Here is a 23,242-nt window from a genome sequence, read left to right on the forward strand (position 1 = left end):
CCCCCCCCCCCCCCCAAATAAATTACTGACTGTTGGAGTGTGATTGTTTCTTGCTTGTTAGGTTTGCAGATGTTACACAACATAATGAAACGATCTCAAAGGGAATTCAATAAGATCCCAATTCTCAGAAAGTTGCTTAAGGTAATTACTTTAGAATTTATTCAGTCCAAGTAAAATTTACTGACTGATGAACTAGCTCTTTTAGCAGTACCATGATTTGAGAGGCTGCGGAGATAAATTTTTATTTGTTAGTTTAATCTTGATGGAATTGGTTTGAGCAATAAGTTGAAGTGTCTTAAAAATGTATTCAACTATTTTGGACCAGAGTATTCTCTTGGAAATGCTCAGTAGACTCAACGTAACTATTAGGATCTTATCTAGCTTTTGGCCAGAATATGTCAACTGTTTTCCTTTCTACAGGTTTTGGAGTATTTGGCTGCGAGAGGGATTCTTTCTCATGAGCACATTAATGGAGGTCCCTCTAGACCAGGAGTAGAGAGGTTAGTATATACTCTTTCATTTCACATACATGGAAGGAAGTTTTCAACTTATATGAATCATAGCATGAACAAAAAGCAAGAAAACTCAACTAGACAATGCATAGATTGCCTTCTGTTATATAATTTAGAAAAGGGAAAGAGATAAAATCAGGATGACTACTGAAATCACTAGATGGGAGATTCTAAGGGTTCTTTTGGTACAAAGATTAATAAAGCAGGGATTAGTGATGCATGTGTTATCTTTTTATCAAGTGTTTGATTCATTGCTTCCCACCTAATCTTGTGTTTGGTTTAAAACTCTACAAAAAGCTCTTTTCCAATTATATCCTTGAATTATTATGTGATTTCTATTTCATGTAATTGGGTTAAGGTAGATAACTACTACCGGACAATATTATTTTTTTGTAGCCTTCTAACTAGCAAGGAAAAGAGTGTATTTTCTCATTTGAATTATTTGGTGGTAAATAATTGCCATCTTATAAATTGATCACTCACAAAACCTCAATTTTCAATTTTTACAAAATAGACCATCTACTTTAAAAAGCAAAAAGATGGTAAACAATAGTAAACGAATAAACTATCTATGTTTACTCATAAAAATTGCGAGTTGTACTTTTAGTATGTATGCAATTTTATAAATTGTTCAAAATACAAATAATCAGAAAACCACATATATATCAACAAAATAATACATTCAATTAAGATTACAAACATCATGTGGTCATATATCTACCTTTTCAATTAGTAAATGTTAAATAACTCATATTTCAAACATTGTGTTGACATGTATTGGATTACTTTAGCAACGAACAACTCTCTCTATATAATAAAATTTGTAAGCTAATTTATTTTAATAAATTTACTAGTACAAATATAAAACATAAAACCAAGAAAATAGACAAAATGATTAAAAGGATTAAGGGATATTTTTGTCTTTACCTATATAAATCCCATGGTATCAAATCCTATGTATTGCTAATACCACCAAATGGAAAGTATTATACGCGCTATAATATACCAAATAGGGTGTATAACTAATATATGTATTTAGTTATACATAGGTCCAGAACTCCTATCGAACCTAGTAGTCCCTTGTCTCACCCTATAATATACCAAATAGGGTGTATAACTAATACACATAGGTCCAAAATTCCTACCAAACATAGTACTCCCTCTTTCCTAGTTTATATGACTCGCATTCCTTTTTTAGTCGTCCAAAAAAGAATGAGACATTACTATATTTAATAATAATTCAACTTTATATGCCCATTTTATCCTTGATGAAATGATGTATAGCCACACAAACTTCTATCACTTATTTTAGACCACAAATTTAAAAATTCTCTCTCATTCTTAGTTATGTGCCAAGTCAAACTAACTCATATTAATTGAAAAGGAGGACTACTAAATAATATCATACATAATACATGAATTATTTCTCCTAATACACTCTACCAAACGATTCCTAAATGTTCAAAGAGTTGCAACTTGAATTTTTTTGTTGGTTTGAAATTGGAGATGAATGGCTAGAATTGCCTTTTGTCTTACCCTCCCTTTTTTATGTTACACTCCTTTTTGCAATTATAAACCTTAAGATGTCCATTCCAACTCACCCAGTTTCCTCATCGAATTGGAAAGAAGAAAAACAAAGAAGTCTCTCATAGTTGAAGCGTTTTAAAAGCCATTGCTTCGACGTTTAAAGTGCTGAAGTGTTGTGCTGCCAGGGGTTATCACATCATAGGTGAAACTATGCACTCCAAATAATGATGTGCAATATGATCTTAATGAGAAATAGTTGCTAATTGATTCCTAACATTAAGGATGTAAGAATATTGGCATTAATATTTTTTTGAACAGGAATATCGGCATTATATATGTTGAATGCTGGATTGGGTATTTCAATTATAATTTGATTTAAGTGCTAAAGTTATATATGCTTGTTATTTTTGATGTTGCATGAATTGCACGCTTCACTTTTAGCTTTCACTTAAAGTCCCATGAACCTCGTCACTTGATTGCTAATTGCTTTCAAAAAACACTGTGATAGTTGCCTTAGGTATTTAATCTGCGGTTGCACCAACCTCCAAGAACTAAAAATAGCAATCGTTTAGTTAAACATTCAAATATATGATTCCATTTCTAGACTGCTTATATTTCGCACATCTTCTGGGAACAACTCCTTCATCTTTATGAATTTGTACTTCGGTTCTTTTTTTTAAAAAAAAGAAGTATTAAGATTGTTATTCTAGACAAGTTAGCTGTGGGCTGGTAACTCAGTTTTGAAGTGACATGTCACTGGATTGTGACAGTGATGTGTGTTTGCCAACAGCATGTTACTTTGACGTTAACATGCATATACTAAGTAATAACTTGATAGGTCAGCTAGGACGTGCTACTTTTGAAAGTTCACATGAACTATGAATCGGTAGCAAAAAAAATATAAGAGCATTGAAAGCTAAATATTTAAGCTACTTTGATAGGTCTGCTAAGATGAACAGTGAATCAGTTTTAAAAATATGAATAAATAAGAATTATGGAAACATGAATATGCTGCATGAATAACTGGATGAGACCGAAATAGTTGTTGGGTGCGGGAATAGTGGATGAAATAGTATATTCAATGCTCAACTTTTGGCCATATTTATCAAGCGAAAACTTGAGATTTCAAAATTGATACTGAAGTTATGTTTGTTTCTCTTGCAGCTTTAGGGTCTCAATTTTGGGATTGACTGAACACATAGACAAACAGGTAACCTGTTCTTGCTTTATGCACCACTTCATTTCATCAAGTTGTAAGTGGTATATTTATTAGGGAAAAAGCTTGATATACCCCTCAACTTTGTCTTTTAGAGTTGATATACCTTCGTTATGAAAGTGACTCATATATACCCTTACCGTTGTACAAATGACTCACATATACCCCTTCTTTATATCCCTACTCTATTCATTAAGTCAATTTTAAAAGAAGTTCAAAGAATAAATGAATTTTGAAGGAGTCGCCACCTAATTTTAGGAAAAAACTAGGAAAACATTAAGTGATCTATGAAACCATTAGATTCTAGGTAATGGGTTCAAGTGATTCCGAAGGGAAGGTGTTAGGCATCCTTCGAAATCCACAACTATGGGTCCCGACTGAATTCATTTTTTCAAATTGAGGAGGAGATAAAACAATATACAAGTAAAACAATAATAAAATATAGAAAGTACTAAAATAAACAATAATACAAGAAACGGCCTAAATTTGCCTATTGTCAATAATATATAATAATGAGTCAAAAATATTGTTCAAACTTTGTTCGAAAGACATTTAGTAAAAGTCTTAGTACTAAATAAATACGAGTAAAAATGAATAACTCAAATAATAACTTAAAAAATAAAAATCCGTCTTATTAACATGGAAGACCTTAGAAATAGACGGTAATTTCTTCATCGGCCATTTTAACAAGTAAATAATATAAACTTAACTAAATTTCCGTCTTTTACTATGTGGAGGCCTCCCAAACCGCCGGAAAGATTTTTTCATTGGCCAATATTTAACTTCATTCAACAAGTAAACTATGAAAAATCAAAAGACTAAAACAGAGATAAACATAATGAAAGCTATAATATAAAAATAGTCAAAGCACGAAAATAGCAATGGACTAGTGACTAATATCATACATAATTAATGGCAATGACAGCGAGCAAGAAAATATAGCAAAGAAAAGGCTCAATATGAAAATAATAAGCGATAATCGGAGCAACATGGAACTTACTAAAATTAAGCTTTTCAACCCAATCAACACCAAATTAGCAAAAAACAATATAATAGTGTCTGGGACAACAATAAATGACATTAAAATAATTAAATAAATCTGGAAACAATCATTAAAGGCTTTGCTAGGAAAGGTCAAAAGCAATCATAAAATTAAGAAATGAACTCTACTAAATAACAGCCAAACATCAACATAGTAACGGGAAAAATATCCAATCAAATCTATAATACTATCAAAATTTAATATACAATAACTAAACCATATAACCATATATAATTAGCTAAGACATGGAAACAAACAAACAGTAGCAAGATGTAGCAAGAAATATACAAAAGGAATCAATGTAAATAGAGACGAAGAATTCGCATATTTGATAGGTCTCCGGTCAAATCTAAAACGAATAAATCAAGGAAAAGTAAAGGGAATAGGAGGAGGGTTGGTTGGAAATCACCGGAGAAGAGAGGGTAACAATGGTGTTGGGCTTGCCGGAAACTCGAAGTTGTTGTTGTTTTCTTGAGCAAAAATCAAGTCACTAGCCAGAAAATCGTGACTCCAATCAGATCTGGAAGCTCTAGGGGGTGGTCACTGGTTGTCTCTTTGTTTGGAGCTTCGGGGTTTGTCGGATTTATCATTGTTGCAGCTGGTTGTTTGCCGGAGTTGAGTTTTGGAGCGTTGGGAGTTTGGTATTAGCGACTGTTGGAGTTCAAGCTTGCTGGAAAATGGGGGTCTTTGGGTCGAGCTCGTGAAGGCGGCGAGCTTTGGGGGGCTGTTTCAGACAGTTGGCTTGAACGAGTGGGGGGAAATGGTTGTTCCATGGTGGGGTTTTGGGTCTTTGTGGTGGTGTTTTTGGCTTGGGGTTTTGTATTGCCGGAACCTCGCCGGATGTGAAACCCTTTTTGTGGATAAGAATTTGAAAAATTTTACAACCCTAAAATAAATTCACTCCCCTCATTTTTTGACTTAATAACTTAAATAGGAAAACACGAAATGGGCTCAAATGCTGGGCTTAGGCATTGTGGCCCAAAATTATATGAATAGAATCCTTAAATTCTTTTCGTATTTGAATAAATTTTAGACTCTGCTAAATATCAACATAAATATTAATAAATGTAACAAAATGAACATTAAAAAAAATATAATGAACGTAAATAATGACATGTAAAAATGTAATTTTAAAATTAACAAATAAAAAATTCTAAATTTTAATAAATAAGGATAGTTATCGATAAACTTATTTAAAATTATTAAACAAATCATTTTGAACTATTAAATAAATAAACTGAAAAATTACGAATTTTGAAAATGTTAGACCAAAATTGGGTGTCAACATCCCTACCATTACAAAATGAGCTCATATACCCTTCATCTTACGGAAGTGAAAAAACTAGTTTTAAATCTATACTTTTGAGTTCTAGTTTTTAAAAAATCATGTAGGGGTATATATGAGCATTCTAGCAAAGTTCAAGGTATATTTTAATGTTTTTCATACGTAAATTTTTTTTTTTAACTTCGTTAATTATCATTATTTGAGTTGTTATTCCTTTTCTTTCATTCTTTAGTGTAAAGAAAAAATTTAAAACTAATCTTTTTTTGACTTCTAAAACTATTTTTTCGGCTATATTGCAATTTAGTTTTGTATTTGTAAAAAAAAGTGGGGCATATATAATAAATTTTTCTAGAAAAATTAGTGAAACATAATAAATTTGATCATCAAAATAATAAATTTAAATTAATCATTGAAACAAAAAAGAAAAAAAAGATACGTGTGAGGAGGATCAAATATACCCACTATATGGATTTTTATTTTTTCACTTCCGTTAGAGGAAAAAGGTATATGAGCCATTTGTATAATAGTTGGGGGTATATATGAACCATTTTCATAACGAGAGATATATCAACTCTAAATGACAAAGTGGAGGGGAATGTTAGGCCCTTTTCCCTATTAATTATACTTAATAAAATATTTCAGTTCGATTGATTCGGTTGTATTGCCCCCTCCCCGTACTTTTCTTGGTTTTCACTGCGAATTGAAAGGATTCCTATTTTGTGCTCGTGATGATTGGAGAAACCTATGGATGTATGTAAAGTAAAAAGGCTGATTTTTCTCTCCTAATATAGCATTATAATCTATCCAAGAAAGTTAATATCAAAATTAGGTGAATATAAAGGGGAGGGCATTACCAATGTCTCATCAAGTCTTATCTGTCGTCTAAAATCTTTAGAATCTGTTTGACCAAAACTTAGACAGTACTCCACACCAAAAAGAAGCTCTACTAATGTGGCATTCAGGGGGAAGCATTCAGAGGCCTTTATTCTGTGTTCATCATATTGTTTCAAGGGGAGATGGCACATATCCTGAACAAGATTGTACCTGTGCTGTTGAGCTAACCGAAAAGAAGCTCTACTAATGTGGCATTCAGGGGGAAGCATTCAGGGGCCTTTGTTCTGTGTTCATCATATTGTTTCAACGGGAGATGGCACATATCCTGAACAAGATTGTACCCGTGCTGTTGAGCTTGTTTAGTTTTTATATTTTTTCTCAAAAAGCTGAGGCTTCCAATGACATTCTTCAGTCCAACAAGCTGAAACCTCTAGAGTTTGGTTTTATGGTTGGAAACCTCTTGTTTATGTTAAAAAGTATGTGCATTTGTTGATGGTTAATTTGTGTGCCGAAGAAAGTGACTATACTCTGCAATTAGCTTTAATGAGAATTAGAAGGAGGGAAAGAGGAAACTCTGGCTTTTCAGGATGGAACCTTTTCCCAGAGCCGCCCCAGAAAGTAGTGGAGTGGTTAACAGGAGGGAACTAGTTTTAGAGAAAAGGATTCTAGCTCCGGATTTTGTATGTCAATGTTGATGAACAGTTTCTCTTTTGATCTTAGTTAGAAAAAAAGTTACTACAACTTGATAAAGGGGGTCAAGCTAACTTGGAAGGGAGTCTCGACTTTTTACAAATTAGAAGGAACTTTCTAAAGAACTTGGAGACAACTTGCTTTGATGTTTTTTCTTCTTGCTTTTGATTGGGCTACGAGGTTTCATTTGCTCATTTCCTGCAGGCTTGATCTATATTTATACGTGAAGCGTGCTAGGTCCTCCTGTCATGCATATTGCAATTGACTCTACTTTTTCCTTGGATCTTTTGTTGTTCTGCTAGTTTGATTATTACCATGAAAATGATTGTTCACGGGAATGTAATGTTTCTGTTTTTATGGTGTGTGGGATGGGGGTTCTAGTCTTTGAAATCACCTATCTTGATCCGGAGGTCTTGGTTTCATGTATCATGTATAGTACCATTTGTGCATTAATTTTTTTGACATTAATTGATTTACTGTGTTTATGGTGTGTCTCAGGTTCATCAAATTGCAAGGAACTTCAGAGATAGGTGGATACGTAGACCTCTCAGAAAAAGTAGCTGCATTGACAGAGATGACAGCCAGATTGACTTGCGTCCTTCTCCACGGTACAATAGGTGTTCACCATTGCAAGACCATTGTGGTGTGAAACCCTCAGAAACAGAAGAATGTACCTCACATTTAATGGTAGAATCTACTAGGATAGATGCTGGTGTCCTTGATGGCTCATCTACTTCATGTGTTGATGGGGCAACCAATGGAGCAAGGAAACGTAAGCGTAAGAGTCGATGGGATCAAGAGGCAGAACTAGATGTAGATCAAAGAATTGAAACCAATGCGGTTGATGATCGAACGCAGGACATAGATGATGCCCCTCCTGGGTTTTCAATCCCCAAGAAGGCCTCTAGGATCTCATGCGGTGCTTCTTCAAGTGCAGATTGTAGTCTCCAAGAACCCAGTTGCAAGAAGCATCCGCATCCAGTGGTCACAGGGCATCTGCAGCAGAGGTTTATTTCACGATTGCCAGTCTCCTATGGAATTCCACTTTCCAAAGTGCAGCAGTTTGGGTCACCTCAAAAAGAAAGATATGATGCTTGGGTTGTTGCTCCAGGAGTACCTTTTCATCCTTTTCCTCCTTTGCCTACATATCCCCATGATAGAAGAGATCCTATATCTCCTGCAGATAATGCCGCTGGAATTTTTAGCGAGCCACCTCAAAATCCACAACATGGCCAGTCTACTCATAATCCCCCACGCCTCTCTGGCGCAAGCCTCCGCAAGATTCTGTAAATACCCAATTTGATGTTGAACGAGCTAGGGACTATCATAACTTGTGAAGGAATTATGTTTGGCAGCAGAAGTGTATTAATTCAAAAATGGCTGGAGGGGTGCACAGGAAACATCTCAAACGCTAGTATGTGAAGTGTAGGTGTAGCAAGCAGAGAGATTGAATCAATGAGTTTCCATACCCGTAGAATGGAGAATTTGTGGCATACTACTCCAACAGAATCATTCACAACACAGTTTTTAGTTTTAGCTAGCTTCCATAGGTTGAAGCCCTCAGGAGCTTCCAAGTCCTTTGTACTGATAATTCTTTGCCACCAACAGAATTGTAAAGCACTTATTCTGCTTTTGGGGGTCTGAGTCCATAATTCTTTTTTCTTGTTCTTCTCTCCGATTGTTAAGGTTTAGAAAGAAAAAGAAAAGATATTCTTATTTGACGCGTGCTACATTGGCAATATCATTATTTATGCCTCACAGGGGTAACCTTCATATTTTTTTTTTCAACTCTGGAAATATATGTGTTTCTGCATTTTTATGAATTTTGACAATCACTGATGTATATTTGGGGATAAAGGTGAAATCCCCTTTTGTTTTTTTTCTATATCATTTATTTGCAATCTTGGAATTTTTTTTTTTAAAAACAAAATTAGAGATTAAGTTGTTTCTAGTCTATACTGCTACCAACACAGTTACATTTAACATTACCAAAAACTGATAGTCTCTACACCCATTTTCAGGCATTCTTGATGATGTTCAAGGAACTCAAGCCACTTGGTAAAGAAGAATATTGTAATCTCAAGTCTCAACAAAGACCAAACGTTCAACTTTCCATGTATATTAACAATTGCAAATGACTTCCATTCTAGTTTACAAGAAGGTACAAACAAAAACAAAGCATAATATTATATCATCTTAACAATTATTGTTGTAAAACTATGCAACTGCGAGTTCTTCCTCCCTTCCTAAAAAAAACACAAAGAAAGGAAGAAAGACAATACACTGGATAGCAATAAAAGGAGAAGAGTTGGAACTGAAGTAGAGAAGTGCTTGCCTCTCCAACATTGATTTCTCAATATTTTCGGAGCATGCTTCTGACACGGATGAAGCACCATGTTTTCAGCAGCGTCTTTCGTCTTCTCCATCCATCAAAGTACTTACCAATCACCTTCTTATAACTAGGTCTTTGTTTAACCAACACCCAATAGTCTGCTATGTTTGGACGACTGTTTATGTACTCGTCTTCCAAGTTCAAGAGTTCTATTCTAGCTAGAAGAGGAATGAGCATTACATCAGCTAGACTGAATTCTTCCCCAGCTAGATATGATGTTTCACCAAGTTTGAGTTCCACTTCATCAAGAAGTCTTACTAGATGGTTCTCACTTCGTCTCAAAACGTCAGCATTCTTCAACTTGTCATCCGTATCATATGCCTGTCGTAGCTTACAGTGGTAAGCACTTGCTAAGTCGGGAGATTCAGCCATTCGGGCAATTATTACACGTCTTAGGAATTTAGAAACACATAGCCGATACTTCTCAGGGACATGGAAAAGGGTAAAGTACATTGAATCCCATTCTTGTATTTTATGCATCCATCCGATAACTTCTCTGCTGCTAAGGTTCAGATTGTTTCCGCCAGACGACACTTTTTCTGCAATTCTTTCAATATACCTGTGCATGTTGGAACAATTAAATATTCTTCCTCAACAAATAACCCCCCTAAAAAACTCAGAAAAAAAGAAAATACAAACTATTATTCAGCCAATATACTTGTACTAATCAAGATGTACATGATCTATCCATCTGTCTATAAATATGCTTGATCATAAGTAATCTAAAACATTATCGTCCAGAGAGCAAGGTACAACTCTATTCTTGTCAGGAGAAAAGGTCCCTGGAGGGTAACAACCTGGTGATAAAAATATAATTCATGACTATTCCTCTACTAGTTTCCGGGCACGCGCTTTGCGCGTGTAACCCATGAGTATATTATTTCTTAAAAGATAATACTACTAAATAATAAAATATGTCTAATTGAGATTTCTTTCTTTGTTTTACTACTAATTGTGACACTCCAATTTTCTGACCTCCAAGTGAATGCATCGAAATAATAATATGAGAAATTAATAAAATAAACTTCGTTTGTAATTCAAAAAATAAGTTTGCAAAATAACAACTATCTAAATTAAATTTCTTGATAGTTCCCCGTTTTATTGGTAGAATAATGCTAGATAGTGTAAGATTAACTTTGAGGGAAGGAAAACAAAACATTTCAACTTTTTTAATGAACGTGTTTTAAGTATTGTATTAAATTTTTATCCACAAACACTTTAAACTAATTAGTTAACTATAAATATTTAAAAACTAAGATGTAAAACGTTTTATCATTTATATTTTAAAAATCAGAATATTTATGAATAATTACTATTTTTATATAAAATTTAATTCTGTCATACATAACTTATCCACCATTAATCTAATATTATATGTTTCACCTTTTTTTCCATAAAAAGAAAAGAAAAGAGTAAACATCCTATTTTATCACATTCATTCTTAAAGATGAAAATTAATGTATATGTAAAAATTATAAGTACGGAGAAAAGAAAAAAAAAAGGTACACATGAGCAAGATAATTAGGCATTTCATTTTGTTTGTCTTTATAGTGAAACTGAACATTTGAGCATACAAAATACAAATATGAATTTAGAGCAACTTGCTAATAAAACAAGAATTCAACTATATGAAGAGAGACAAAAAAGTCTTATTATAATTCTTACTACAAATAAGTATAAAACTAACACATCAAGCTCTGATGCTTCAGTAATTGAATTCTTATCTATTCTCGTAACTGCATAAGGGAATCTCACAACTTTCACCCCAAATTGTAAAATTATTTTACATGTTTAGAGTTCCTACATACAAGAATTGTAGGAGTGGTAAATAAAAGTTATTCTTGAAAAAGTTAAATTTATAGAACAAAATTATGGAAACATGAAAAGTCACATGAATTATTGTTAAAATAAATATAAAAAAGATAGAGATGAAGTTTAATTTTAAAGATACATGAATCTACTTTAATTTCTTGATAATTACTCATTTTTATTTTTATTTACATTTATGTTAGAAATTTGAAAGGTCAAAATTATGAAATGAGAATAAGAAGATTATATATATATAAATTATATAAGTTTTAATTTATTAGAGGGTAAAATGGTAATTCAACTTTTAAGTTTTGAGCTTCATGCTTATAATAATATATGATTAAATCAACCAAATGATGTTTAATGACAACGGCTTGCAATACTCCTTTTTAACCTTTCATGCTTATACTTTTGTACCTTTTATAGAAGAAAAATATAGCAAGGCGTAGAGAAGACTTACTGAATTATCTCAATGGTATCATATATGATGTGAGAACCATTCTGGAACACAGGAACTTTCGCACTTGGATTCATACTGAAGAAAAATGCATCCATGTTCTTGCCCGTTAAAGGGTTCACATGATGCGACGTGTAATCAATACCTTTCTCTTCCAAAGTAAGTCTCACCTTCTGGCTGTTCAAGGAAAAAGGATGATGATATAACTGCATGGTATTATTAACATAGAATGCCAAGAATGTTATACCTGCACCAGATTACAACAAAATCATCAGTTTAAAACCCTCCGAATAGGCAGATGCAACAACATTTTCTTCTTCTTCTTTGAGCAAGATAAAGTAGGCAACAACATTTTCTTCTTATGATAGACAGATGCAACAACAGTGAAGATTGTTGTTCATCTACAATAGGCAGATGCAAAGACAGTGACACGGAAGCAGCAATCTAGAATCTTGAAAACAACATTTATTCCTACAGGACTTCGTGATGACAGGACTAAACTGATTTCGATAAATACTATGAAGATTGTTAGCAACAAAATGCAAGACAGCAGAAATCATATAAGTATATCAGCAAACAACAATAAGCCACAAAACTCATGTTGCCTAAAACTAAATTTTTCCGTGAAGATTAATGACAACTCGGTATTCTGCAATCAATTCATAGAAAAACAGCACCACTAATGCATATGTATAAACTTCATATGTTATATCACATTCCTTTCTTTCTTTTTTCACCTTCGTTGTTTTCACATTCTCAATCTACAACTTTAAAGAGTAAGCTGGTGTGAGGTATGAGGCATAAGGTATAATAGTCTCGATATGAAATGCAGGGTTATCTTATCCTACTTTTGGTTGGAGGTATCAGATAGTTCATGGATTATTTATCCCACCATTTATACCATACCTATGGGGTAAGTTAATCACGGAATAACTTGTTCCCAACCAAACGACCCCTGTAAGCCAAACAGAGCCCACAAAGTTGGATACACTAAGCTAGAGTCTGACCATAGTTTTTCAAAAAAATTCTTCAAATAGTATCTGTTCCACCACAAAATTTGATCTTCAAATATTTTCAAGTTCCCAAAAACTGATCACGGGTTTTAAGGAATTCCCTCATAAAATTGCAATTTTTTTTCCTAATTTCTAGACACAACTTCAAATCCCAAAACCTCAAAAACTCAATTTTTTTTCAACTTTTAAATCTATAACCAAACAAGTGTATGAACCCACAACTGGTGTGTGGAAGATTCAAACCAATACCAACTAGACTATAAGCTGGACCAGAAAACTTAAAAAAAAATAAAAATTACTCAATTATGATCAGAACCCACAACTTCCAGAAACTAACAGAACAATCCAGAAACACCAAGAATCACAACAACAAAGAAACCCAGAATTGGTAAAATTACTCACCATTAAAAGCAAGAATTTTTGAAGGATTAAAACAAAAAAGTAGCAAAAACAGAACATACCTAATGGAATCCAGTAGAGAATTCAATTTGGCAGAAAGAGAATTGGGGTCTCTCTCACACACACACATATAGAGAGAGAGAGCTTAAAGAGGTTTATGCCTTTTTGTAGAGAGAGAGAGAGAATTTGACAACCGAGAAAAGTAGTTTTCTAAATGCCTTTTACTTGGCTTTCATGGAAATAGGAAAGCGACAACTAATTCCTTATTACTTCATTCCTTCAAACAAATTAACATTATCAAAATTATTTATAATAAAATGACAGAAAATAATATAACATAATATAATATAAAATTATACCACAGTTTATGGGACGATACATAATGACTATTCAAACGTATTGATATTAATATGTTTTTATAATTTTTGTGGAGAAGTATTTCAACAAAGTATATATTCAGTCAATTTTTATAAATGGAGTTTGAAAAAGATATAATATACGCAAATTTTATCTTATCTAATAGAGATAAAAATGTTGCTTCCAGCGGATGACCCTTGACTTGAATACCGTATATCAAAGTAAAAAATGAAAAAGGGAAAATTTAAGAAGGCAGTGAAGAAAATAAATTACCTAATAAAAAAATAGTAATAATAACTATAGGATAGTGTGGTAACCCTAACACAATAACAACAAAAAATGGTAGAAATTATAAAAGCTAAGACATTATAAGAACCATGCAAACCTTTCACCTTAATACACAATTTTCATACCCTTTTATCTAACATTATGTCTCTAATAATATGAAGTTGTGTCATATTTTTCTAGTCATTGTTCACCAATATCTTTTTGTTCTACCAGTACCTCTTCTCGTACCCAATATATTCAAGCCCTCGCTGTTGGGCTTTGTGGAGGCTTGTGAGCGGGCCCGACCCATTACTGAAACCCTAGGTTAACCATTTGGCTTTCCTATAAATATGATCCTTGTATTTGTAATTCGATAGTAGCACAAGTGAAATAAAATCCTCCTGTTACAGTCGTGGAGTAGGGAAACCGAACCACGTTAAATTCTTGTGTGTCCCGTTTGTGTTCCGTTTCTCTTTTCTCTAGATTATTTGTGTGTGTTGTGTGTTTAATTCCCAACAATTGGTATCAGAGCGAGGTTTCAACAACACTGTAACACAAATTGTGAGAAATTGTCACCTAGGGTTCTTGTGTGAAGAACTGTGTGCAGGAAGGAGTGTGCCGCCGCCGTTCGCAAGCTACAGCCGTGCAAGACGCCGTTAAGGGAATTGCCGAAGGTGTGTGCGATTTTTTTTGTGGTGCAATATTTCTGACGAAATTACCAAGATCTGAAATTAGTTGTACCGAGTATCTCATTTAGTCCTTTGAGATGACAGAAGATGGGAAGTTCCGAATTGAGAAGTTCGATGGTACAGATTTCAGTTGGTGGAAGATGCAGATTGAAGATTTGCTGGTTCAGAAAGATTTGGACGTAGTGTTGGGTGACAAGCAAGGAAAATTGTCTGATGCAGAGTGGGCAGTTTTGGATCGGAAAGCTATGTCAGTTATCCGACTCTCGTTGACCAAGAATGTTGCGTTCAACATTCTTAAGGAGAAGACAGCGAAAGGCATCTTGGAAGCCTTGTCTAACATGTACGAGAAGCCATCTGCAGCAAACAAAATTTTTCTGATTAGAGAGTTGGTGAACACAAAGATGAAGGAAGGCAGTTCAGTTACCGAGCACATCAACTCATTGAATTCGATCTTAGCCAGACTTTTGTCAGTTGGCATTAAGTTCGATGATGAAGTTCAAGCTTTACTACTGTTATCATCATTGCCTGACAGTTGGTCCGGAACGGTTACAGCAGTTGCCAGTTCAGTGGGACCTAATGGATTCACCTTTGAGAAGATTCGTGATCTCGTTCTTGGCGAGGATGTCAGAAGAAGGAGTTCTGGAGAATCATCAGGTGATATGCTAAACGTCGTCAGAGGCAGAGGAAATAACAGAGGTAGTGGGAGCAGGAACCGAAGAAGGAGTCAGTCGAAGGCTCGGGATGGCTCAGGTGTAACATGTTGGAACTGCAAGGAGGTGGGGCATTTCAGGAATCAATGCCAGAAAGACAAACAAGTCAACATTGCAGAAGACAGCGTCAACGAGGATTTGTTTATCTGTTGCGCGGAGAGCAATGTGGATTCCTGGGTCATGGATTCTGGTGCTTCTTTTCACGCTACCCACAGCAGTGAAGCATTGCAGAATCTGGTTATTGGAGACTTTGGAAAGGTAAGGCTTGCAGACGATAGAGCTCTTGATGTTACGGGCATGGGTGACATGGTGCTGAAGACGCCAGTCGGTTTCTGGACCTTGAAGGATGTCAGAGTTGTTCCAAGCTTGACGAAAAGTTTGATTTCTGTTAGGCAGTTGGATGAACAGGGACATCATGTGAAGTTCGGAAATGGGCAGTGGAAGGTCGTGAGGGGCAATCTTGTCATGGCTCGTGGAACAAAAAGAGGATCGTTGTATATTGTCGGATTACCGTCTGAGGGAGTGACCGTCCCAGTTCAGAAGAAAAACAAAGTCCGGTTCACAGAATCTCGTGGGCAGAAGAAGGTTGTCTTTGCAAGAAAGAAACCCAGAGCCACAGGTCAGATTCAGGATGAACGAGCAAGGAAAGGTTCAGGAAGACCAGTCAGAGGCGTTTGTGGCAGTGGGAGCACCGGCCGTGCTTCAGCCAAGGCTCCTAGAAGACAGTGGGTCAAGAGAACCAGTATTCCAGCTGTTGATACGTCTCCAGAAAATTTCTTGCTGAGTATGGAGAGTGTTTGTTCTCAGGGAGTTCTAGGATCCGGCAGTTCGTGTCTCAAGTGGGAGCCGGTAGGGACCGAGGACGAGTCAAGGGCAGTTTCAGCCGTGACTGATGTGTTGAAGCTTCGGGGAGCTTCAACGGGCCTTTCAGTTGACTGATGAGAAGGCCGCTGTAGCAGGAGAGAGTTGAAAAAGATTACTAGACATACAAGTGTTCTAAGTGGATGACAGTTGAAATTCTTCAAGCCTCCAAGTGGGAGATTGTTGGGCTTTGTGGAGGCTTGTGAGCCGGCCCGACCCATTACTGAAACCCTAGGTTAACCATTTGGCTTTCCTATAAATATGATCCTTGTATTTGTAATTCGATAGTAGCACAAGTGAAATAAAATCCTCCTGTTACAGTCGTGGAGTAGGGAAACCGAACCACGTTAAATTCTTGTGTGTCCCGTTTGTGTTCCGTTTCTCTTTTCTCTAGATTATTTGTGTGTGTTGTGTGTTTAATTCCCAACACTCGCTTCCCCCACCTTATCACCACAGAGGCCACCCACTTTGTCATGTATATCCTCATTCATAATTTTATTATTAATAGTATGTTACACACATATATCTTAACATCTTCATTTCTATAGCTTGAATCTTTGGAACATGAAGGTTCTTGATTAACTAGTATTGCACCTCATACAATAAAGTGGATTTAACCACCACTCTATAGAATTTATGTTTAAGTTTTATTGGTATCTTTCTATCATACATACTTGAAACTATCTCTCTTGAAAATAACATGTGTCAAGCCTTATTCCCGCACCTACCTCGTGCATTATATCACTGAATTTGCACTTCGAATATTTTAATCCTACTCAACCAGAACCTTTACACTCCACAATTTGTCTCCACTCCTTCAACCTAGCGTTAACTCTATTACGCGTCTCATCAATCAATACTTTCTCATCCACAAACGGCAAACACCATAACACATTATCTTGAATATACTACATCAATCCATCAACCAAAGCAAATAGGAAAGGTCTAAGAACTGATCCAAATTCCATAGTGCAACCCCATCTCAATTAAGAAGTGCTTTGAGTTTCCTCTTACCATTCTAATCGAGACTTGATTCAATCGTATATGTTCTTTATCGCCCTAATATAAGCTATCGATAGAAACACCTCTAGAATCCAGACATCTCTAAAAAACTTCCCTCAAAATTTTATCATAAAACCTTTTTAAAATTAATAAATATTACATATCTAAAAATATTTATATTTCGCCATTATTCTCCTCATGATTTTAATGACTAACAATAAAACACTTGAATCGGAATAATATATAGAACATCAAACGAAAGCTTATAACTATGAACTTTTATAACGCAAATCGAAGGATAAAAGAAAAGTATACTATAGATGCCTCAATCATCATCAATAATAGAAAGGGGGAGAAATGAGTAAAATAAAAAGGTAACTAACACCATTATGATGGAGCGGTAAGTACTTTTTTATTTTTAAATAGATTTGGCTCGAGCCTTATTAAATATGACATTATCTTTTTAGTGTGAAATTTTTTATCGTAAATTAAAATTTAGTTAAACTTTAATATAAATATCAAAAATTATTTATGAAAAAAAAAACTATAAACCGTCAATAATGTAGTCAACTCCAAGTCGTGTGCCAACCTCCGCCGCCCCCTCCCCTTTTTCTTAGTATAAAAAAAAAGTTGAACTAAAAAGTAACTCAATAAACAATAAATATAATAAAAGTTGCTTTCTCCGTCAGCCACGCGGAATGGAATGGTGATTAGTTTAAGTTTAATCAGAAATTTACATATAAAATTTTAATTTTTTTAAAATTAAAATTTATATATTTATAAAGTACGTAAAAAATATTATAAATCACAATATTTGGAAATTTAAACTGTCTGAAAGAACTATAATAAAAAACTTATTATCAAAAATTAATTCATTTAAATTTTAAAATCAAAAAATTATCACATAAAATAAAACAAATAGAATATTTCTTATTGGGTTTGTGCTATTAATATTCTATTCCAATTCCACTCGTAACAAGTTCATTCACCCAAATTCAACGGGCAACTTTTATATATAAATGAAAAATCGTATTTAACAATGATATATTTCATCGAAATTCTAAACTAAAAGTTAGTCAGCGATGAATTTCATAATAAATTAGTAAAATAATATTAATATTGAAAATTTACAATTTTAAAGATATTTAGGCCTCGTTTTTTTTTAAGAATAAAATGTTTAAATCTCAATATACCTTTGAGTGATTGAGATATTTTTGCTATATATCAACATGGAATAATTAAAATTATTATAAACATAATTGACATACAGATTTAAATAAGAAATTAATGAAATATTTAAGTTAGAAACTAATCCAATAAAATTAAATCATTATTTTGAATAAAGAAATGAAATATTTATGTTCGTTGGTGATAGTAGAGATGATTTGTGATGATGGTACTGATAGATATTAGTGACAAAAAAGGTGGTGATGATAGTTATGATGATTGAGGTGATTGGTGTTGTATTAATTGTCATGATAGTGACGGTTGATAGTTATTAGTAGTTGACGATGTTAATGGTGATGGCTGAAGAATGTGGGGGTGATTCACAATGCCTTGGTGGTAGTTTATTGATAGTGGTGCTAGTTGTGATGGTGAAGTTGGTTGGAACTAAAAATCGACTGCAATGGTGTTGGTGCAGTGGTGGTAGAGGCGGTGACGATGATGGTGATGGCAATAGATCACTACAAGAAAATATAAAATTAGTTACAAAATGTGTCGGTAATTCCTAGATAATCTATCGCTAAAACGCTCCTATAGCTAATTGAATTCTCTCATAATCCACCGGTAAATGTGATTTATTATTAATTTTCATTGTTTAGCTACACAATTTCTTTCTTTTCTTATTCTCATTTTGTAGTAGTGGATATAAATTATAATAATAGAGATGGTAAGTGTAACGATTGACAGTAATGGTTGACACAATGTTCGTTGTCGATGGTGATAATGATGGTAGAGGAGGTTGGTAGTCGACTAAAGTAATGATATATAGTTGACAATGACGGTGATAGTTGTGATGATCAAGGTGGTTAATTAGTGGTGGTTAGTTATTCTTGTGGATAAAGTAATGATAAATATTATCCACAAAAAAATACTTCTTAGTAAAATTAAGACTTCGTTCAAGAATTTAATTATTAAGACATATTCAGACCAATTAAATACTTAAATCTTAGTGAAAACAAATTCATTTAATGATTTTATATCCGTATCATTCAAATTTTGACATTTATTAAGTGCAAACACACGAGTCAGAGTTATAATTGTAAATTGTTTGTGCAACTAGGGCACTTGCCTCGCTACCTCTTACCTACTAAAAACTCGATTATAATCAACTATTCTTGTTCTTTTCCACATTTTGTGATTTTTCATATATCTAGGAAATTATTTTTTTTCACAACCAATTCCACATTAAGTTGTCCACATGATAAGAGTTTAGACATAAACCTTTTATGTTATGTGCTTGTGCCAACTTTGTTCATATTTTTTCCTTCTTATTGAACTTTTCTTCCTTGGTGTAGTTCTCTTTTCATGGCTTTTACAATTTCTCTTTGTAGCTTGTATCAATGTATGTGATGTATATGCCAACATATACACTTGATATACGACTATATACATTGACATACACAACACATATACATAATATACAATGATATACATATACACACATGTTTTCCTTTGTATATACCCACATGTCAGGTCTATGTCATAGTATGTATAATATGATACATCAAACACATACTATACTAGATATATCCTACATGTTCATTCATTCCACCATCAAAGCATTGACACAAACTATTTACCCTTAAAATGATACAATCAAATCAAATTTATTAACATTAACTAAATTTTAATAAATTAATAGTATAATAGAAAGAAAAAGATATTCTTTCTTGATTTCTTAAAATTGACAAGTAAAAAATATTTGACAAGGAAATAACGATAGATGGAGTACCAGTTACCAAATTAATTGTTTTCATCATTGTCTAAATTGATACCCTTGAAGATTCTAAAAAGAAAGAAACATATACACTATCCTAATTTAGTGTGATATAGATTATATTTTAGCCCTTTTAAGCAAAATAATAAATGGGATTTATAATTAGAAAGAAAATATTTTTTTTCATAATCCATTTGTATCATTCTATTTAAACTTAAACATATTCTAAACATTATCATCAAATCAATTTTTCTTAGTGAGAAAAAAAAAAGAAGCAAAAAATGAAGTTAGAATTTGGAATTGCAATTATGTTGATGATGATTTTTGTAGCACAAGGGATGACTGATGTACAACGATGCCTTTATGCTTGCAAATTACAATGTGGCAATGATAAAAAATGTTACAATGATTGCGTAGATAATTGTGTTGTTTCTATGAATGTGCAAAGTCAAATTCACTATTGTAAGATTGGTTGTTTTTCTAGTAAATGTTCTAAATTTGATGTAAATGATAAGAAAAGAGAGATTTGTTTGAACGATTGTTTTAATAAGGTTTGTTATTTCAAAAATTAGTCATGTATTTGTTGCTAAAATACATGTATTGAAAGAACATGATTATTCTTTCTTTTCTTTTTTTTACATCAATTTTTAGTATAATATCAACCGAAAAAAATTCACGCGGTGTCCAGAGCTCATATTAGAGCTTCAACTAAATTCGGATTGCGCACTGTAGAACCATTCGGGAGTGGCGCTCCCAACAAGATTTTTTTCATATCCAGAGTTCAATCTGATTACTGGTGAAGCAGTCCCACCAGTAATGAACAAAGAAAATTGATTCACTCCTATATATATTTTTTTCTGGCCTTAATGTTTAATTATATATATAGTGTAAAATACTAATAATATCAGTATATTAACATATACAGGCAGAATATTGATTTGTAAGTAGTTTTATAGATGTTGAATAGGCTTTTTCGGTTCTGTTTCTTCATATAATAATAAGTGCAAATCGAAAAATCAAATCGAAATAAATTTAATCAAATAAAACTAATTTCAATTTAATTTCGATTTTTATTTTTACTAAAACGAACACTAATAAATCGAATCGAACTTTCTAAACCAAAGTAGTCTAACCAAATGATCACCCCTACACACGACAATATTATTATTAAGATATAAAGTGTATTTCTTATAACATATCCAACAATGTATCCGGTGAAATTAGGGTTCGAGAAGGCTAGAATGTAAGCAGATTTTATCAAAACTTATGGAGGTAGATAAATCAATTTTAAAAAACCCTCGTCTCAAGAAAATGAAACATAACGGAGGTATATAGTTTATTTAAGGTAAATTTGGTGTTGGAAATGAAGGTTGTTAGTGTGCACACGTAAAAATCCTCGATCTTATGCAATACTCGCAAATCGTACCAGGTATATTGGAATCTTTTTTAAAAAATTGCACTTGACATTATAAAGTTTAGTTAGCGTGTTACTAAAAATTATTTTAACAAACAATTTTGCCTACTAATAATGTTTTTGACTCTTTTAATTGAAGGGTGTTAGTTGCATGAATAATCCTACTTTGTTAATCTTCAATTAGAAAATACTAATGAAAAAATTCCACAGTTGTTGATACTTGTTACTATTGCTCGACAAAACTAGAGTTAAATATTAATTGAATAATTATGTTTTATCATATGATCAATTGCTAATTTGAAACATGTCATAATTTCAACCTCTAAATAAAATTTACTTAGAAATGTAAGCGATGTTAAATTTGACAAGATTCAAAAACGGATTAATGAGAAGATATGGTAGTTAGGAGGATAATTCTTCATTGGTATAAAAGTCAAGATAGCAACTTTTGTAGGTGAAATTTAGGTGAACCATAAATTGATTTCACAAGGTAAATGTTGACATTTTGACATATTGTGATGTCATGGATGACATCAATAGGAAGAATTTACTCCTATAAATAGGTAGCTCCTAATTCATTTGTAACACACCTCTCACTTGTCTTCTCATCTCCTAAGACATTTGTTCTTCTTTCTCTCTTGTAGTATTTCACTTGTACTCTTTTGGAGTGAAATAAATATTGGTTGGTTGTGTCCGAGGAGTAGGCAAAAGAAAACAAAAGTTTGCCGAACCTCGTTAATTCCTGGTGTTCTTTCTCTTGTTGTCTCATTTACTATTTATTAGCTACCTTTAGATATAGTAGTTGTGATTCCATCACTCTCTATATATTCGGCTTCCGCAACAATTGGTATCAGAGCCAAGGTATATCTAAGTATGCTCTGTGGTTGCAGCATAGTCTGAACTTCCACATCAGAAAAAAGATTTACTTTGGTCTTTGCNAAATAGTATTTGTAGTAAAATGGGAGACAAGAAAAATGATGAGTCCACATCAAGTGTCAATAATACGTCATCATTGGCATCTTCGCTTATGACAAGAATTGTGTCAAATGCGAAATTTGCAGTTGAAATTTTTGACGGGTCAGGACATTTCGGAATGTGGCAAGGCGAGGTCCTTGATGTTCTTTTTCAACAAGGGCTAGATATTGCCATTGAAGAAAAGAAACCAGACGGTGTAGGAGAAGAAGATTGGAAGATTATCAACCGTGTTGCTTGCGGTACCATTCGATCTTACCTTGCAAGAGAACAAAAGTATCCATACACGAAGGAAACATCTGCAAATAAATTATGGAATTCATTGGAGGAGAAATTCTTGAAGAAAAACAGTCAAAATAAACTTTACATGAAAAGAAGATTGTTACGCTTCACTTATGTTCCCGGTAGCACAATGAATGATCATATCACCAGCTTTAATAAGTTGGCGACAGATTTTCGAAATATGGACGTGAATTTTACGGATGGATATATGGCCTTAATGTTGTTAAGTTCACTTCCCAATGAGTTTGAGGATCTTGAAACGACTGTACTGCATGGGAATGATGAAGTATCTCTCAAAGAAGTTTGTTCTGCCTTATACAGTTATGAACAAAGAAAGAGAGAAAAACAAAAAGGCGGAGAAGCAGAAGCACTAGTTGCGAGAGGTCGTTCTCAAAATAATATGAGAACGAAGAAAGGGAGATCCAAATCAAGATCGAGACTCAGCAAAGATGAATGTGCCTTTTGCCGAGAAAAAGGGCATTGGAAGAAAGACTGCCCAAAGTTGAATAGCAAAGCCAAACCAAATAATGGGAAGGCTGTCATGGATTCAAATGTGGCTGATTGTGATGAT

The 23,242-nt window shown here is 33.6% G+C and overlaps 2 protein-coding genes across 2 annotated transcripts in view; one reads left to right on the forward strand and one right to left on the reverse strand.

Moving 5' to 3' along the window:
• Positions 1 to 8,929, forward strand: part of LOC107018016 (histone-lysine N-methyltransferase ASHH2-like) — a 22,842-nt gene extending 13,913 nt beyond the window's left edge. The window contains exons 15-18 of the mRNA XM_015218350.2: positions 62 to 141; positions 421 to 500; positions 3,204 to 3,249; positions 7,605 to 8,929. Of these exons, the coding sequence (XP_015073836.1) occupies positions 62 to 141; positions 421 to 500; positions 3,204 to 3,249; positions 7,605 to 8,396 (998 nt within the window). The 3' untranslated portion in view covers positions 8,397 to 8,929. The remainder of the gene's footprint in view (positions 1 to 61; positions 142 to 420; positions 501 to 3,203; positions 3,250 to 7,604) is intronic.
• A 269-nt stretch (positions 8,930 to 9,198) lies between these two features.
• On the reverse strand, positions 9,199 to 13,391 carry LOC107015766 (glutathione S-transferase TCHQD). The gene is made up of 3 exons (XM_015216166.2): positions 13,239 to 13,391; positions 11,768 to 12,011; positions 9,199 to 10,057 (listed from the first exon to the last, which is right to left on the reverse strand). The coding sequence occupies exons 2-3, from the start codon at positions 11,974 to 11,976 to the stop codon at positions 9,460 to 9,462; spliced, it is 807 nt and encodes a 268-aa protein (XP_015071652.1). The 5' UTR covers positions 11,977 to 12,011; positions 13,239 to 13,391; the 3' UTR covers positions 9,199 to 9,459.
• Between the last annotated feature and the right edge of the window lie 9,851 nt (positions 13,392 to 23,242).

The sequence above is a fragment of the Solanum pennellii genome, chromosome 4, assembly GCF_001406875.1.
Source record: "Solanum pennellii chromosome 4, SPENNV200".
NCBI lineage: Eukaryota > Viridiplantae > Streptophyta > Magnoliopsida > Solanales > Solanaceae > Solanum > Solanum pennellii.